The sequence below is a fragment of the Microtus oregoni genome, unplaced genomic scaffold, assembly GCF_018167655.1.
Source record: "Microtus oregoni isolate MIOR12 unplaced genomic scaffold, Mior012 000060F_ref0000265, whole genome shotgun sequence".
In the NCBI taxonomy this organism is placed as follows: domain Eukaryota; kingdom Metazoa; phylum Chordata; class Mammalia; order Rodentia; family Cricetidae; genus Microtus; species Microtus oregoni.
The window spans coordinates 5,716,761-5,736,094 of record NW_024543870.1 but is presented as its reverse complement, the minus strand read 5'-3'; the positions used below and the strand labels follow the sequence as shown (position 1 = coordinate 5,736,094).

General features: G+C 39.2%; 1 protein-coding gene across 2 annotated transcripts in view; it reads left to right on the top strand.

Moving 5' to 3' along the window:
- Nucleotides 1-18,952, top strand: part of Cwc22 (CWC22 spliceosome associated protein homolog) — a 39,010-nt gene extending 20,058 nt beyond the window's left edge. For both annotated transcript variants that reach the window (XM_041639753.1, XM_041639752.1), the window contains 11 exons: nt 80-286; nt 367-429; nt 4,209-4,316; nt 5,444-5,525; nt 10,189-10,249; nt 12,922-12,999; nt 13,792-13,944; nt 15,496-15,623; nt 16,339-16,440; nt 16,521-16,735; nt 18,149-18,952. In XM_041639753.1, coding sequence (XP_041495687.1) covers nt 80-286; nt 367-429; nt 4,209-4,316; nt 5,444-5,525; nt 10,189-10,249; nt 12,922-12,999; nt 13,792-13,944; nt 15,496-15,623; nt 16,339-16,440; nt 16,521-16,735; nt 18,149-18,729 — 1,778 coding nt within the window. In that variant the 3' untranslated portion in view covers nt 18,730-18,952. The remainder of the gene's footprint in view (nt 1-79; nt 287-366; nt 430-4,208; nt 4,317-5,443; nt 5,526-10,188; nt 10,250-12,921; nt 13,000-13,791; nt 13,945-15,495; nt 15,624-16,338; nt 16,441-16,520; nt 16,736-18,148) is intronic.
- Nucleotides 18,953-19,334: the final 382 nt, after the last annotated feature.

The window sequence follows — 19,334 nt, the reverse complement described above, 5'->3', positions numbered from 1 at the left end:
TATGGTCTTATGTATTCTTACTCTAGTGTTAGTGTTGTTTTTTTTTATTATTTTTTATTATTTATTATTTTAACTTCAGCTATCTTTGAACGCCTGCGAAACATCCTACATGAGTCTGAGATTGACAAAAGAGTTCAGTACATGATTGAAGTGATGTTTGCTGTGCGGAAGGACGGATTCAAGGACCACCCCGTTATTCTGGACGGGCTTGATTTAGTGGAAGAGGATGATCAGTTTACCCACATGCTCCCCTTGGAGGATGACTACAATCCAGAAGATGTTCTTAGTAAGCCTAGGGTGTGCAAAACAGGAGGTGGGACACCAGTGTGTGCAGGAAATTAACGCTTGACTTGTTTATTTTTTAAGATGTTTTCAAGATGGATCCTAATTTTATGGAGAATGAAGAGAAGTACAAAGCTATTAAAAAGGGTATGTAAAATTTGACAATGTAGCTTGGATCAGTAGAGGCAATCACTGATTCTCCCCAGACTGATGCTCAGCTCCAGTGAAGGCTGCTCCTTGCTTCCTCATGAATTAACTTTATTTGCAGTGCTTGCTCCTGGTGTAAATTCATTCGGAATTCTGAATGTCCCCTTCTTCCACCTGTCTTGAGAAACTCTCCTAGATTACCAGTGGCCTTTATTGGGTATTTTTTCTGCACCTCACTCAGGGCCACACAACTGAGTGCTATTTGCTATTGGAAGTGTCACAGCATATCTTCTCTTGATGGTAGATCGCTGTTCTCCTAATGACATTCACCACAGTGTCTGTGCTCATTATTCTTTGTATGTCAGTAGCGTACTGTAAGTTGGAACTTCAGACAGACTTTCAGTTGTGTTTCGTCTTTTCCATTACTAGCTAGAGAGCCTGGAACAAATTGATAGAAGAGTCAAGTTACTAGAGAAGAAATACTTTGTATTGCCATGGATAGGTATTTAGACAGAGGTAGTTGTTTTTGTGTTTTCCCAGACGTGGGTATTTTCCTTTGATAATCTTTTCCAGGTCCTACTTGTGATGGTTGATGGTTTGTTTGCTGTGGGCTGTGATATTATCTGAGAACAGCTTACTATTCTGGAAGCTGCTGCATAGTGAGTCGCTGAGTTTTGTCATCTACTTTCTGTGCTCTAGGTGTATTCAGAAAGTCTTCTGTTCTATGCAGTATGCTAAAACTACGGTACCACAAACAGGTTTCTCTTCTTTGATGCAAATTCCACACTTTCCCCTGCCAAGGTACTGGCTCCTTCCCTTTCCCCTGCCATGGTACCGGGGTACCGGCTCCTTCCCTTTCCCCTGCCACGGTACCAGGGTACTGGCTCCTTCCCTTTCCCCTGCCACGGTACCGGCTCCTTCCCTTTCCCCTGCCACAGGACTGGCTCCTTCCCTTTCCCCTGCCACAGGACTGGCTCCTTCCCTTTCCCCTGCCACAGGACCGGCTCCTTTTCCACTTAGGCTTTCATTTCTTAAGCCAGTTCCTTGTTCTTTGCTTGCGGACTTCCTTCTCTATAGTTTCCCTGAAAAGTGCCAATATTTTCCCTGAATATGTAATACAGTTTCTTTCAATTTTAAACTTGGGAATCCCACTAGGTCTAGTCATTTAGCCAGTATATGGATTATACTTTTTTATACAGCAGTTCTCAAGTTCTATGGCTTTGAGACCCCTTAGCACTCTTTAAACTTAGACTCCACAGAACTTCAGTTTATATGTGCTGTATCTGTTGATGAGTGAATATTTATGTATTAGCTCATTTAAAAATAATAAAATGGTAGATGGTAACATAAGCAACATTGTATGACATTAAATTATTTTCTCAAATAATAGGAGTTAATGAGAAGATGACGTATTTTATGTATCATGCCTACCCTAGAAGGAAGTGGGTGCTCTGTCCTGCATTCTGCCTCCTGTAGCTCACTCTGATTTCCTTTATAAAATGTAGTTAGATGAGGGAGGACTGTTGTGGTACCCTTTGCAGATGAGTGTGTTTTTCCTTCTTGATACTAGGACAGCATTTGACTGTTAGTAGTTTCTTAAAAGTTAATTTCCATTTGAAATCTTGAATGTTACCGATGAATTTTCACACTCAGTTAAATCTTAAACACCTTTGGTGTATGTATCACTTCCAATAGATCATTAAGCCTTGCCTCATTTTGCAACATGACGTCATCCAGAACATCTTGCTTTACTGTGTTGTATATGTGTATCTTCTAAATATTAGCACATGAACATCTTAAAATCGAGTTAATGCATTAGTCTTAATGTTGCCACTTGTCTCCTCAGAAGTTTGCCCCATTATTGGGAAGCTATTGAAACTCAGAGGAATAAGTACAAATTTACAACTATTAGATTTGGTCTTACAAACTTAAATTGTATCATGGTGGCAAGTACTGGTTTGTTGCTGTTTTTAAAATGAAAAGTGTTACTTTGTAGCACTTGAAAAAGCTTGCTAAACACCTAATAAAATCTGTTGATAACTTTGACCTTGTTTTTCCAAATATTTAAATTTTAAAAAAAATGTAAAAAGTTGCCACTTTATGGTCGACCCAGGCAGTTAACCCAGTCTTGTCCTTGAGGTTACCATGGCACTGTCCAGCTGTCTAATACAAATGCTACAAGTGCAACTATGGAGCTGTAATACTATTAGTGTTTTCTATCTTCATCAAGGACGGTTATTATCAAAATAGCCTTCCCCTCCTGCCAGTGTGCAGAAAGCAGCCTTGACTCCTGGTGCACTGCTTAGACTGCAGCAATCTTAACCCCTATTGCTCTTGTCTATTGTTGTAGATATCAGTACAGTGACTGGGCATATAAAACCTTAGGATCGTTAGGAAAGTAGTGTTGCCCTCATAGACCATCTGACAAGTCTCTCTCGAGTCTCCCAGGGAATCAGAGAACATTTGTTGAAACCTTTTATTCATCGAGTGAAATCCACTTGTCAGTGCTTATGGAATTTTGGGCTAATTCTAAAGAAGAGAGAAAAGAGGATGCTCTAAACTATCAGACAGTTCATTTGACCTTCATCTTCAGTAAATTGTTCCTCTGGAACTGGCATAAAAAATGACCACAGCAGGAAGTGAGCACAGCTCTAGTAATTAGCACCTGAGAGTGACCCAGGTGCACTTGTGCATGAGGTCTTACAGCATTTGGGGAAACAGCAGGAGTGCCTGGCTTCCTACTTTTGAATGCTAAATAGTTTCTTCTTTTCAGAGTCTGTGTTCTGTTGCATAACCAACTAGACACTGGATTGTTTCATCGAGTTGCATTTGCTATAAATGTTTTTAAGATTTGTTTGTCAGGTGAAGGCTAAATGACAGCTCTACAGTGTTTGGGCATCCTGTTTGTTCTTTGTGTGGCTTTCTGGTCTCTCTCCCGACCCCACCCTCTTTCTCTCTCTGTCTCTGCTTGGATTTCCCATCTGGTTATATTCTATCCTGTAATAGACCAGAACAGGTTCTTTATTAACCAATGGGAGGAGTACATAGTCATAGTGCATAAAAGGACATCTCACATCAGAAGTGTTTAGCTCTGACAGCATCTCTGGGTGAGGTACAGTTGCGATCCATGCCATTTGCACTGTTGATGTGGTGGATGGTCCTATGCGACCTTTTATGCACATTCATTCAGATCCGAAGGTACGTTGTATTTTAAGTAATAATCATGGTTTTACCAGTTTTGTTCAAGATCTTTCAGCATCTATTTTAGTTTTATGCATGAAAACCCTTTAGATTGATTGTAATACTCTATTTAACAATTATGTATTTTAAAATTTTCAATCTATTTATTTAAAGTGAATACAGTAAGTTGTGGAACTATTTCCCCTCCCATATCCTTCCATATTCATTCTTAACTCTGCATGCTTGTGTTCGGTGTATGGCCTTTTTTTCCATCATAGGCTACACTCTTTCTTAAGATAGCATTTGGATTTGACAAGCTAGCTTTGGTTTCCAGTGTTTTCCTGGCACTCCTGCCCACTCAGAAAACCATCACGTGCTTTTCCTTCCTTCTTTTCATCCCTTGTTTCCTGAGCGCATTTTATCTGACAGAGAGTGATGGCAGTGACCTTCCTAACATCAAATCGTTCTCATTGCGTTCTGGCTATAACTGTTGGCAGGTGAACAGTTAAAATTAGAATCAGCGAAATGAGACTGAACTTCTCAAGGTGAGGTACATGTACCTAGCTCATATTTTTTCCTTCTTAAACTTTGCTTTGTAGAAATTCTTGATGAAGGAGACAGTGATTCAAACACAGACCAAGAAGCTGGAAGTAGTGAAGACGAGGAGGAGGAAGAGGAGGATGAAGAAGGAGAAGAGGAGGAGGAAGGTAAAGTGTGGCTTTTCAAGTGTGCAGTAAAACACTCCCGGGTTAAGTGGGTTCTGAAGTACCATTCTAAGACAGCTCCCTCAATTCACTGAAAAGGGATTGTGAACAATGTCACTGGAGTTTAGCGGGTCAAGGCTTTTCCATGCCCTATAGGACAGAAGACTGCCCCCTACAATAGGATACCCACCCTAAAAGTTTTAAACAAGGAAATTCATTTTTACTAACAACATAATTTTAATTTGGTATTTAGGCCTTGACTTCCAAAGGTGCATTCATGTTGAGGGTGTGTAATTTATATAGCCTTGGCAAGAGTGTGACAGATGTGAATGACTTAGATGTTTGCTGTCCATTTTGGCAAAATAGGGTAGGGAGGCCACCGACTATTTTAGTACAGAAACAGGCTTGCTGTTCTTCCTCTTCAGCTCTGGTGACATCACTGTGCAGAAAAACAAGCTCAGACCTTTTTTTTGGTTGAGTATCAGTAATACAGCAGCATATATAAGCTGGCGTTATTTACATTACACATCTGGAAATAATAAAAGTATGTTTTTCTTTTTAGGGTAATGTAGGTCTTATACTGAAATTGTTCTGTAACATTTTATAAAAAATAATATTGGCTTTTTCCACTGCTGTCTTTAAGTCATCTAAGTAGCTATATATTACATTTTTCTTTTAGAATTTCTTGGTTTTATATGGAAATACTATTTAAATACAAATGATTGGGTGTAAAAAAGTTTTCTTACATCAGTGAAGAGATTTTGAAAAATATACATTTGGAGAGAGCCAACCACCCTGCCACAACCCAGTGTTCTCTTAAGATGAGTTCCAGATTGTAGAGTTCATCCGCCTAATCAACATTGTGTATAACTCTAGAAATAATATTCCATGAAGCATCAGTGTGGAGTAAAGCCTTCTATGGTATCTAAATGAGTTTGTAATACAAAGAAAAAAAGTAGATTTTTGGCATAGTTGTGGACTCTGATCCAACAAAATGGTATGACAGAAGCTTACAGTAGCTCCATTAATTTTGCAGGTACTCATTTACAAAAGGAAAACAACATTGTTGTTAGTGAATTTGATCATAGAACAAATATATTTTTATAATTGTTATGTTTAATTTATTTCAGGACAAAAAGTAACTATTCATGACAAAACAGAAATCAATCTAGTCTCATTTCGCCGTACAATATATCTTGCTATTCAGTCAAGGTAAGACTTTCTGGCTTAATTGATCATTTATTTCTGTTTTGGGTAAGAGATAGGTAGCCAGGGTTTTTACTTAGAGTCCTAACTGTGTTACCTAAATAGGTTCTGCTTTCTTTCAGTGTGCCATTTCTTGTAGTTAGATGTTAGTAATTAAACCTCAAAAATAACCAGCCCTGTATCAAAGGCTACCACTATATTTGTTAATGAGAATTTAATGTTTCTTTTTCTGATGTGGTTTTTAATTCTGATCTTAGTTGAGAGCTTACTTGCTGTGCAGATGTAGGAAGATAGAAATGGAATTGGGAATTACACTTTGGAAAGCTTTGAAGACCTGTATAGTAGTGTTAAGAAGTATCAAAATATCATGAAATTGAAACTATTTCCTTTGAAACCTGTACACTTGATTTGAGGGAACATATCCAAAAATGTTAAGTGCTTAGTCCGTCTGTTATTTTGATGTGAATCAGCTTATTGATTTACTGGGAATGTGTTTATATTCACACAGGAGGAGGGTTGTTTTCTCAGTTGGGTTGTTGCTAGGGTCTGTGTTTCCATTGACTATGGTGAGCCATAAGTAGGAGTCATCTTGTTTTCGTTGTCTGAAAACTTCAAATGGAGGAATATCTAACATTGATAAAAACTTTTTCTTTGTTTATCTTGACCTATGTTTTTATCATTCAAATGAAAAAGCTGCTAGTTTTTCCATGCAACTTAGAAGATGAGAATTTTGTAGAGTTTGAGGCCCTGCTGTCCTCTTCAGAGCTGCAGCCTTGTTCGGGACAGAAGAGATGACTTTAGTGTTGCTCTCAGCGCTGTGACTGGAGGAGTTGCGGTGCAGCAGAGTAATTGTGTAGAAAGAACCCTAAGTTCCCTTCATTTTGCTACTATCTAAATCAGAAAAGGTACCAAAAACAAAAGCATCGAGACACAAGGAAGCCACTCCTTTCTTCTTCTTTTTTCTTTGTTTGTTTGTTCTTTTGTTTTTCAAGACAGGGGTTCACTGTGTAACCCTGACTGTCCTGGAACTCATTTTGTAGCCGAGGCTGGCTTTGAACTCACAGAGATCTGCCCTTCTCAACCTCCTGATGTTGGGATTACGCCCAGCGTAGGCAGCCACTCACTCTTAGACAGTGGCTTCTCTTTATTGTGCCTGCAGACCTTGCATAATAGCATTAAAAGAATACCAGCCCATACATGGCAAGTTTTTTTCCCAATTATATATGAAAATGGTTAGTAGACCTATAAAAACCCATGCAGATGTTAGAAGAAAATCGTAAGTGCCCAATATACACATTGGAGGACTTAGGAACGAGACTCTTTGGTGATAAATGTTAGTCATTAAATATCTAGGCAAAGAAATGCTGTCATTGGTCATCAAAAGCAGAAGTAGCTTTTTAGTTTTGTTTTGTTTTGTTTTGAAGCAGTGGTACTAGATTTTATTAGATTCACAATTTTATTAGATTCACAAAACATTATTGTAGGTAAACTCTTTACAGAAAGCCTTTGGGAACATGAGTCAAGGGCTTTTCCTCCGTGGCAGCTGGCCCTTTTTCATTACTGTAATTACACAAAATTGTCCATTGCAAAACAGTGAAGGGAACAAATTGTAATCACTACATGGTCAAATGTCTGGTTTATGCCTCCCTTGAGAACTGAGTTGATCATGACTTGTTAAGAAGTAGGAAATGCTCAGATCCATTTCAGTTTGGAGAAGGTTAGTAGACCAGGCAGTAGACTGCTTGTGTGGTCTTCCTTGAAATCAGGCTAGTCAGCTCAAGAAATGACACATAGTAATCAACATCGGATTGGATTGAAGATCTGTCTGTCTGTCTCTGTGAGTGTGTGTCCAGTGTTTTCTTTCTGTTGTCTGAAGTTTTTATACCGTTCAGGTTAGAAGCGATGAAGAGACTGCCTGAGGTGGTGTGGGGGTACTTATTTACAGACCTGAGATTGAACATAGGACTCTTCTTAGGTAATCTTATGCAAACAAGTCTGTTTGACTCCTGAACTGTGTAGGGATTGGCGCTTTTATTTTTCTTATGACTAGTTTGCTAGTCTTCCCATTTTCCTGCTGCTCTGAGATTCCTGTGGCTCTAAGATTACTCTTTCATTATACAAAACCTCACAGTAAGCAGTTGGCTTTGCTGTTGAGGCGGAAGCTCCCTCCTTGTTCCTGCTTCTTGATGATGGTCAACGTTGTGGTAGCAGATGGAGATGGGCTGCCGTGTCCCTGATGATAGTGCAGTCATCTTTAAATACTACTTAAAACTGGCATCAAGTCAAGAGGACGGTAATTTAGTAATGCAATTATATAACCCTACTTCAATTATTAGTCTTTTAAAACTGGAATTATTTTTGCTCAGCCACCTAAGACACCTAAAATATTGAGCAATGTTAGCTCATGTGATATTTATAATTAGTGCCCCTTCAGAATCACCATATGCTTTAAAAGAATGCAAATATATAAATGCATAAGCTCATACAACTTTTTCTGATAAATAAAAGTAGTAAAATTTTCTTATTACTTATTTGACTTTCTTTTAATTATCAAGTTCTCCCCACTCCTGCCACGTATTTCCTTTTTTTTAACAGTTCATATGCTTAATAATACTCATTGTTATTGCTATAGTACTGAAATGTGTCCATTCTAGGCACCGTGTAGTATTGCCTGTTATCTGCTACCTGGAAGATTGCTTTTTTTATTTTAGCTTTCTTTTTTTCTTGCCTTGCACTGTGCTGGATGGTTGCCCAGGTGTGCTTATGAAACCTAATAAGTAATAGAAGCTAGAAATAACAGGTGAATTGCAAACACTTTCAGAATCACTGCATTGCATTGGTGGCTATGGGGAGGTGGGTTAAGACCATCTGAAAGGGTTTGGATATAGCAACATTATTCCTGAGTCAAGTTCTTGTTGAATTTGCTAATTATCTTGTGTTAAGGATATTATAAAATCCTCTATATAAACACTGTAAAAATGTGCTTTTGCTCCTTATAAGTTGCTTTGCACCATTTACTAATGTTATAGTTATTTCTCATAAATGGGGAAGCCCCGTGTTTGGGCAGGCTTTTGCAGCAGGTCTCACCTCGTCCTAGCTCAGCACTAGTGACTGGGGACAGACAGTGCTGAGGAGGTGTCTTAAGGTTTGCGGTGTGATAGAGGATCATTTTCTCTTCTATACTGAGGTTTGTAATGCTGGAAGCATAAGAAATTGGGCCTGTTTTAGTTAGAATGTCTTTCCTGGTTTCTCTAAATACATAATACACATTTCAAGAAGCTTTTTAAGTGCAGTACTTATTGTAGCTTTCCCATTGAGCTAGAAGCAAAAGTATTTTGTGTTTAATTCTTAACTACTGAGATGTTATCCAGGAGTCTGACTCACAGACACCTCTGAGTCTTGATTGTCTACTCTGTAAAACAAGAGAATCACATCAAATGTTGCTAAATCTTAGATGTTGAAGTTGTGTGCACTCAAGAACCAGATGTACTGATTAAGGTGTGGATGTAGGACTGGCAACTGAAAATACATTTCTTAAAAGAGTTAGTTAGTTATAGGTACTATGTGGAAACACCTGCACTCCCAGGAACTGGAAGTTGAAGGCAGAGAGTCGGGAGTTTAGGTCTTCCTCAGCTACATGCAACCTTTTCTGAAGCAAACAAAACAAAAGCCAAATACTTGGTAACATTTTAAACTTTAGTATATTCTTTATTGTTAAGCATTCTACCTGTTATTTTACCTAAAATTTTGAGTAAAATTACTAATACTTTTTTTGGACTGAATTTACTAAACAAATACTGAAGAAATGACTGACATTCAGTAGATCTTGAGCAAGAGTAGTTAGTCTTTGCCTCCCAGGATCAGGTTCTCCATCTTTAGAGTTTGCTGTCTTTTACTACTGGGACATCAGTGTAGCAGTTCATGACTTCCTCACAGGGCTTTTATCCTCCGCTGGTGTTCCCGTTTCTTTCAGAATCTCATTCTAGCCTAGGGTCCCCAAACTCAAAGTCCTTCTTGCCTCAGCCTTATGAGTACTGGGTTTATAGGAAATAGCCACCATGCCAGCTATCTTCCAGAATTTAAGGAAAAGTTGATGCTAGCGCTTGAGAATTTACGGCTGCTGTCTTCATTGAGAAGCATCCTTCCTGTGTGTGTCACTGCAGGCTGATTGGTTTGAGAGAACGATGAAGATCAAGACATAGTCATTCTCTTTATTTCTTGTATATCTTTTTAAAGTTTATACATATACTTGTAAAATTCATATGTATATTCATATGTACTATAAAATTTATCCTTTCTTATCTACAGTTTGTTGTTTTGGAATATTTGCAAAGTTGTCCAAACATTGCCAAAATATTTTTGACATTGAAGAATGAATTGTTTCCATTAGCCATCATTTTGGTCTCATAAGCTTCTCTCTATATATGGATTTGCCTGTTCATTATATTGTGTGTGGCCTTTGTGTCTGACTTCTCTGCAGCATGGTTTAAGGTTCCTTGTGTTGTTGTATGTGTGTGCTTTGGTGTTTGTAGTTAAGAGCTGCTCTCTGTGTGCTGGGATATTATGCATATTTACAGTTACGATAGTAACAGTAGTATTTGGACAGGTACAGAGCACTGTAATTTACTGCTTCAGACTTTTAACATATTGTGACCATCTTGTCTCCTAGTTTAGATTTTGAAGAATGTGCACACAAGTTGTTGAAGATGGAGTTTGCGGAGAGCCAAACAGTATGTCCATGCCTTTCTTTAAATTAGCGAACATGCATTGCTAACTAAAATGTTTAAGATGAATAGGTTTTGTGAATTGAAATAATAATACTCAAGTAGATGTAAGTTTTGTAATTTTATTCTAAACCAAAGCTTAAGGCTCTGGGTCTTTGGCGTGTGCTCTAGTAGAGCGCAGCGTCTGCGTGAATGCATCCTGGCGTGGTTTTCTCTAATCACAGTGGTTACCTGTGAACAGATTACCCCTTAGGAGGAATCTGATCCCTGTGCAGTGAAGAATCCTTCTGGTAGGAGCTGTAGCAGTCACAACATGTATGTTTACACTGCTCAGGTTGTATATGGAAGGATTTGTATTACTCTTTCATTCATTAATTCATTCATGTGGAAAGATTGATTATAGACTTGTTAGACAGGCAGAGCCTCAGGGATTTAGTTACCCACTAAGTTCCTAAGGTCTTCTGTTAGCCTCATGGGTTCATCGTCTCCTAACTGTTGCCCGTCATATTGGAGCCCCAGTGCTAAGGATAATAAACACCAAGCTGTATAAATAATTTTGTAATTTTTTCCTGGTTGTCATCATATAGTCTTTTTAGGTCTTTGGAGCCTGAGCCCAGGCTTTGGTGGAGCCCTTCCTCACACCTTGATGGACGAGTGATAGACCTCATAGATGGAGTAGTGAACATGCGTTCCAATAGGCTGTTCAGTGTCCGGTCTCTTGGTGCTGAGCTGTGTCAGGATTAGAGGATCATTTGTAGGGATTGGTACTGTGCCCCGACCCACTGCCTGTTTTCATAAGTAAAGCTTTATTGCAGTAAAATCACGCTCTCGCTCACTCACTGATCTTTTCCCCTGTTTTCATACCATAGTAGCAGAATAAATACCTTTGCCCAGTACCACACTAGCCCTAACCTGGAAAACATGTAGTATTTAGGCATTTGCAGGAAAAAAATCCTTGATTCTTTATTGAATCTATTGTAAATATGTATGTACATACTGAAAATTTTATAAAATTTGCAAAAACAAATTATTTTCAAATTAGAAAGTTGTTTTCTTTTTCCTAACAGTTGCTTTTTATAGTCTTGACCACAGTGGATATGTCATCCTTAGAAGGAAATAAGTTAGTAAATTAACCTTTAAAACTAGAATTAATGCTGAATTTTCTGGGTGACCATGTTACATTTGAGGAATATAATTAAGTCATTGCAACTTTATTGATGCTAATCCAAAGGGTTAGAACTTTCCTCAACATATTTTGATTAATATTTGAAAATATCTTAATACATCTATTTTCACGTACTAAAGACTCCTAAAATTGCTCAAATATTTAATTGACATGTTAAAATATTTAATTATCACACGCCATAGATAATAGTACTTATAATTGCACCTGGTCTGGGGGAAAAAAGTGATATGTTTTGCAGGTGGTTCTGAATCCGCAGCACCATTGGTGTATTACTGCATGTTGCTTAAAATAGGATTAACATATCATAAACTCGATGCAAAATTTTTTGAGAGTGAATTTTGCACATCAAGTTAACCTAACAGCATAATTTAGGAAGGATTCATTTTAAGTTTTCAGTACCAGGTGAAATTTTGACAAAGTGTTCTTTTGCAGAACTTAACACGTTTATAAACATTTTACTTATTTGGGTTAGCTTATGACTTGTTTTTCTTTTTCTTTGTGTCTAAAGTGCTCCCATGTTTTAAAGGGATGCTCTCTCTGGTAAGGTGCTTCATGGTAGACCATCTGTTTCTAGAGCAGCGCTGTGCAGTAGAGCTGTTCAGGGAGGAGATGAGCATGCTGCCCTGGTCAGGGGAGCAGCAGCGAGGAGATGAGCATGCGGTTTTCCTGAGTCACTGTCTCAAGAAATCACTGTCTGATCCACTAGGGTTCTTTTAGGAATTGTTAAATCATGTATGCTGAAAAAATAGATGTCAATCATTGTGAGAGAGGTTTTCTGTTAATCTAGCAGCATAATCAGGAGTTTATTTATTCCAAAACTTCTCATGGAGATGCTTTTCAAAGCAGTTAAATAGCTAATTGGGTAGTACGTTTCAGCAGTTACTGGATTGGCCCATCCATCTTTAGAGATTCCCCTGTGGGTAGGTCTACAGAGAACATTTATTTCAGGACTTAGGAAATTCGAGTCATGAATCTGTTTCTATTCATTTATTTATTTATTCATTTTTATATAATGTCTTCCTTTACCAACTGGAAGGTCCTGAAGTTGAAACTGAAGTGTCCATTCATTCTTCTGTAAACTCCTATTGTGCTTTTTCCGTACTATCTAAGCATATCCTTTAACAGTTGAGTTCATATCTAAATTGTCAGGTATTGATGTTGGTGAATGTAAATTTAAAAGAATTTCACACAGATGTCTTTAAAGACAGAATATCCAGTTATGCCTTGACCCTCTTCACTAGATTGTTAGAAATGACTCATACTCATGAATTTAGAATTTCATATTTAATGAAATTATCATAAATAACTTTAAATGTTATCAGTCAGACTAGAGGCTTTCAAAAATGGTAAGCTTGACATTGAGTTTTTTAAAATAATTTTCAAAATTTTTAGAAGTCTAGTTTGAAAACACAGTCACTGTTTGATCGTAAATTGCCACATAGCAAAGCTCCACTATGTTCTGTGCCATTAACACCGTTTTTCTTTCTGACAGAAAGAACTCTGCAACATGATACTTGATTGCTGTGCCCAGCAAAGGACCTATGAAAAATTTTTCGGCTTGTTAGCTGGGGTGAGTTACAGCCTTGCTTTTCATGTCAAGATTTAATAGAAGGATTAGAAGCTCCAAAAGAATTCCCAACAATAATATAGCGAGTTAATGATTGTGCTTCGTAGCCTGGTCTACCCTCAACCAACAACATATGTTCTTTTCTGAGAGCACAATGTTCCTCCTTCAGTACATTAAATTACTCTCATGTCTCTACAGCTTCTTGAAATTACAAAGACTTTGTAACAGTTACCAGTCCAAAACAACTAATTTCTTCAGAAACTCAAAGCAGTTACTAAAGTCAGGAACCTCCTAAGCCAACACAGGGTAAAAATTTTTGAAGGTTTATTTTTATCAGTTTTAATTATATTTGTATGTGTACATGTCAGGGTGTGTGCACATGAGCACAGGTTCCTGCAGAGGCCGGAGGTGGATCTCTGGAACTGTCGGAGCCGCCTGCCTGGCGTGACTGCTGGGAACGTAACTCGGGTCCTCTGCAGACCACACTAAGTACTCTTAACCATTGATCTAGCATCTTCCAGTCCTTAAAATATTTGTAAACTATTCATAAAGCACAGTTATGTAATACAAAATGTATGTCTGTAGGATCAACTATATGTATAATTTTATTTTAGCATATAAATCCAGATAGAAACTATAGCTGTAACTTTGTGAACATCATTTCACACAGAAAGGTTGAGTGATAGATGATTTTCGAAGGTGTTTACAGTTGTTTAGTAAATTTAGGAACAATAAGTTCAGTTGTATTGGCATTCAGTTTCCGCTGCTGTTGACTTTCAGTTTTCTTATCTCTAGCGGTTTTGCATGCTAAAAAAAGAATACATGGAATCATTTGAAAGTATATTCAAAGAACAGTACGATACCATCCATCGCTTGGAAACAAACAAATTGAGAAACGTTGCTAAGATGTTTGCTCACCTTCTATACACTGATTCACTTCCATGGAGTGTAAGTAATTGCATCAGTGTTTGCTCTTCATTCCTGATCCCCTGTTGCTCTGAAATATGCGTTTAATTATGGCATGGCCGTGCTTATCCTATCAGTAAATACGAATTAGAATGAAACACATAGTGCAGTTTTATGTTGTCTTTGAAACATGTTCATGTAGCATGGACTCAAAAGACTAAGTCAAGTAATGGACGTGGGTAAGAAATACTATTGTGGATCATACATGCACCCCCCCCCCCAACCATGCTGCTTTGTGGTAACGCCAACTAGCAATATTTTCAGGGAAAATATTATGTATTTTCATATTTTACATCTTTATACGTGTTTGTGCATACTCACATAACCAAGGAGAAACATGTGACTCCTCTCCTGGTGGCACTGGTGCCTCAGAATTACTGTCTGTATTTCCTAAGAGAGCAGCTTCTCCAAGGTTGCTCTTACTAAGACTAAGGATTGTTCTAGGAGGTGGTAAGGGGCCATTTTAGCTTAAGCTATAGGGAGGAGATCCTGTGATCGTGTTTAGAGCAAGGAAAGGCGTCCTCAGTGGGGAAATGTGCACCAGATTGAACTTTCAATCCATATTTATTATATAATTGCTCACTGCACATCCACATGATGTTTGCTACCAGCTGCATGTCCAGTCACATGGTTGCGGGCAGTCAAATATTTTATGTGGTCTCTGCTTTCAAGAATGTTACCATGGAAGAGAAAAGTGGCTGACAGTCACATGCCATAAAAAGTCATACTCCAAGTGAAGCAAAGTTCCTAGAAGAATTTTAATACAGAGAAGTCACACCCAAGAAGAGGAGGACGACATTGTAAAATACCACAGACTGGTGGTAGAATGAGCTCCGCCCATTGGGAGTGTTGAATATGTTTGTAGTACGGAAGTCCTAAGTATATCCAACTACACTCAGTGGGCACAGCAACCCAGCAGCTAATCACAACCCTTTGCTTCATTTCCGCATTCTAAAAAAGGAGTTTTAAACAGTTGGCTAAAATAGGCTCCAAAGTATAACCCATAAAAAGCTAGATTTTTTTTTTGTTTATCTCTAAAATCTGTGTCCATGGTTAGTTTATAAAGATTGTCATCTTAGTTTTCAGGATACATCACCCATCTGTTTTTGTCTTTTACCTTGTGTATATATGCCGAATAGAGCTAGCATCCTGCCCTGGCTGGCATTTATCTAGCCCGTGTGTACAGCCCGTTCTGCCGGGGGCAGGGGAGTTTGCGAGCAGTCTTTACTTTGGTGTTATGTGCTCAAGACAGGATTTCTTCTCTGCTATGAAAAGCACCTTTTTCAAGAAAAAGAACACAACCATTTCTGCACCATCTTAACATTGGGAAGTTAATACAGAGACACAGTCTTCCGTGTGACCAAGAAATAGCACGTGTCAGCATGGGAGGTCCAGAGATGCTGCTGAGGGTGGGAACTCCCAGTCATTTTGAGAGGACTTAAACTGCTCGGCTACTTGTCCTTGTCTTTTAAAACAAAAGTAGTTTTTTTGTTGTTGTTTTTTTTTTTTTTAATTCTCTCTTTTAATTTTCAGGTTCTTGAATGTATAAAGCTCAGTGAAGAAACCACTACATCGTCTAGTAGAATTTTCGTCAAAATCTTTTTTCAAGAACTGTGTGAATACATGGGTCTTCCTAAACTGAACGCGAGGTTAAAGGATGAGTAAGTTGACTGTTAACAGTTCTCTCTTCCTGTCTCTGGGACAGCCAGAGTGCAGGCTTCACTCTGGTCTCATATGCTGTGTGCTTTGTCAGGCTCTTCTACCCAGTGTCGCAGAACTGGTAGGGCTGCTGTTTTGTGCACCATACCCCTGTGACTGCAGAAACTATGACCCTCTGGTTGATCTAAGTGCTTAGTCAGTCTTCCTATAATTTACCCTTTTCTGTAAAACACTCATTGCCTATTTCCTACTCTTTCCCAGTGCTTACTGAGATGTGCATACGTACACTAAGGCCTTTAATATTTTCTGTGCATGTGTACAAAATACACTTGTGACTATATCCTGTACACAGTATGTGTGTATGCCATCTGTATATTCTGTGTGTATCCTAGTGTCTATATGAAAAATTTCTAAATCCATATTGTATAGTTACAGAAATCAAGTCTAAGGGCCAGTGAGATGTGTCAGTAGGTGAAGGACACAAAATCTGAAATGAGTTGGGTCTCTGACATGTGCGCTCACACACACAAACTATAAAGAAATATTTAACTTCAGTGAATTCTTTCTTATTACTGATTATATTTAGATAGCCTAACCTATAAATGCATAAACCACTTTCTTATACTTAACTAATTGAATATTTGGAAATCTGGTAAGTGGGTACAGGAGTTTTCATTTTTCTCTTTCTGTGTTTTTTCTTTTCTCTTTTTTTTTCAGAACTCTGCAGCCATTCTTTGAAGGACTGTTACCTCGAGACAACCCACGGAATACCCGCTTCGCCATCAACTTCTTCACCTCCATAGGTCTTGGAGGTTTAACGTAAGGATCATTTGCAGAATTTTAGCTTTAGCTGACAAAGTCGTCTTACAAGCTAATGTAACACATTATATTTCTGTTAGGGATGAACTGCGAGAGCACCTGAAAAATACACCCAAGGTCATGGCCCAGAAACCAGAAGCCGAGCAAAAGAAACCCGCCCTGACCTCGTCGTCTTCAGAGTCCTCCTCGGAGTCCGAGTCCTCTGACTCAGATTCCGACAGCAGCGAGAGCAGCTCAGACTCCTCCAGTGAAGGAGGCGGCTCCTCGTCCTCGAGCAGTCAGAGCTCCGTCTCAGGTATCAGGCTCATCTAGACTTTAGCCTGCTGTTCCTAACAAGAGCAGGGCTTGTGGTGTCCACACTGAGGGCCAGTTTCAGTTGCTGCTTACTTATTGTGGTCATCATCTTTTTTTTTTTTTTTGGATTTTTCGAGACAGGGTTTCTCCATAGCTTTTGGTTTCTGTCCTGGAACTAGCTCTTGTAGACCAGGCTGGCCTCGAACTCACAGAGATCTGCCTGCCTCTGCCTCCCGAGTGCTGGGATTAAAGGCGTGCGCCACCACCGCCCGGCCAGTGATCATCATCTTTATTAATAGAGACGATCATCTGTTATTGACACTGTGTTATTTCTGTCTTAGAAGCCTCCTCGTGGACACAGCTGGGGTTTAGTGATGCCTGAAGTACTCACATTTGCATTCTAGTTTGTAGGCGCCGTCCTGATGCTTCATTATCAGGGCACTTAGGGCTGTGTTTGTGCAGTCGTGTGTTTGCGACTGTTTAACATCATCTTGTTCATTGTGTAGCTCACCTGGGCTTTGCTGTACCGAGCTCCCCCCAGATCAAGAAGGACGGGCACTTCAGAACTCCTTTGTTGGAACTCTTTCCTGTGCATCCTGTGCCTGCCAGCCTCCCCCATCTTCAGGGCAGCAGCTGTTGTGATTTGTAATTCCATCCTTTACAACATAGCTCTTACAACATAGCTAACCTAGTCTGCTCACTACATAGCCCAGGCTGGCCTGGAGCTGCAACCCCCGCCCCCCCACCTCCCAAGTGCTCGGTGTAGAGGCCTGTGCCATAGTGCCATAGTGCCTGTTTTAACTTTATAGTTATTAACTATGAACTCTTTTATCTAATATTTCTTTCATAATTGTGTTAATAAAATTCACCCATGTTATTGCGTTTATAGTTTATCCATCCACAGTGGTTGCTGTACATACTCATACATGTCTCTGATGTCCTAGGTAGTCCCTGTCTGATCATATTGTACTCTTGGTTTCCCAACTTTACACTGATGCAAAAGCTGTATAGTCAACAGAGATAGGCTTGGAAGTTTGGATTCTCTCTCTTCCTGAGCTCCTGTGTGTAACTCTTCTGTGATTCCACCTATAGATTAATGTAAGCGTTCTGAACGTGCCAAACGGTGGCTTTTGTGATATGTCACATAACCTCATCCTGCATGTACATTCCTTTTTCAGTCCCGTAGCTACAGACGGCACCACTGCTGGAGGACGCATTTGGTTTTAGTAAATACCACCAGCTTTCTAAGTGATTATTCCAAGCTACACTCCTGACAACTGCATATTGGCCATGTTTTTAATTTTAACCATCCTGGTTAATTTGCACAAATAAGTGTTCTTCAGTATGTCAGTAAATGTTGTTAAATTATGAACTTAGATTAACATAAAAACTAACTATACTTTTTTACGCACAGCTAAAGATACAAGAAAGAAGAGACAAGGGAAGACCAGAAGTGAAGAAGTAGAGAAAGCAGCCAGGGGCCAGCAGACACGTGACAGGAGGCGAGAAGAAGGAAGGGAGGAGCAAAGGCACCAGGAAGGGAGGTCTGAGGGAGCAAGGTCTGAGAGACACAGAGCGCATGAGTCCCGAAATGCCGACTGGAGGGATCCTGTGGCAAAGCCCATGGCGGACAGAAGGCTTCCTTCCCAAGAAAATAGTTACAGTAGAGTTCGGAATGGCCGAGACCAAGACGTGCACAGAGAGCTGCAAGACAAGCATGGTGAGCCGAAGGAGAAGCGACGAGAGAGGAGAGATTCTTTTTCTGAAAATGAGAAGCAAAGACCCCGAAGTCAGGACAGTGAAAGTGTCAGGAGGAAAGATCGCTCCAAGTCAAGGGACAGGAGCAGAAGACATTCGGGCCATAAGAGTGATGATGACAGGTATCAGAACGGTGCTGAGAGACGATGGGAGAAGTCTAGCAGACACTCTGAACATTCTAGAGACTCCAAGAGAAACCAGGACCGGAGGAGAGAAAAGTCTCCGAGACAAAGATGATCCTCATGACAGCTGTACACGCCTTACTTCCCTTCCGACGTCTTTTTACACTGATGGATTTTATAGAGAACTCTGTATAAAGGACCTCTTTGTATCTGTATATTTTGAAGATGTTTTCTTTTTGACATGTTTTATAATTGATGTATCTCAAAGTCCTCTGTAAATCATAAAGGGTCTCAACAGAGGGACTTATGTTTTGTGAATAAAAGGAACAAATGCTCATTGAGTCGCTGATTTGTAAAACAGTTTTCTATGTGTCTAATAACTTTAATAATTATTAGTAGCTTTTATATATAACCGAAGACCAAAAATAAATTTCCATTTATTACAGTAGGGTATCTGACAGAGTTCAGCACTGTAGCTTTCTCTGTGGTGTTTTGGGAAGTGTGTCCTCCTCTTGAGCCTGCAGGAAAGTTGATAAGATCCTTGTGGCTAGTGCTTACCACCTTAACATTCTGTCCAGGTGAGCTGATGTATATGTTTAATTTTAATTGGATTAGTGATTCATTTAAAAAGCATAGCCATGGGGTACATGAGCTGCCTGTGAAGCAATTCCATTTTTTTTTATTTGAATTGGAAGGATTTTCTTTATTGTAACTTCAGAA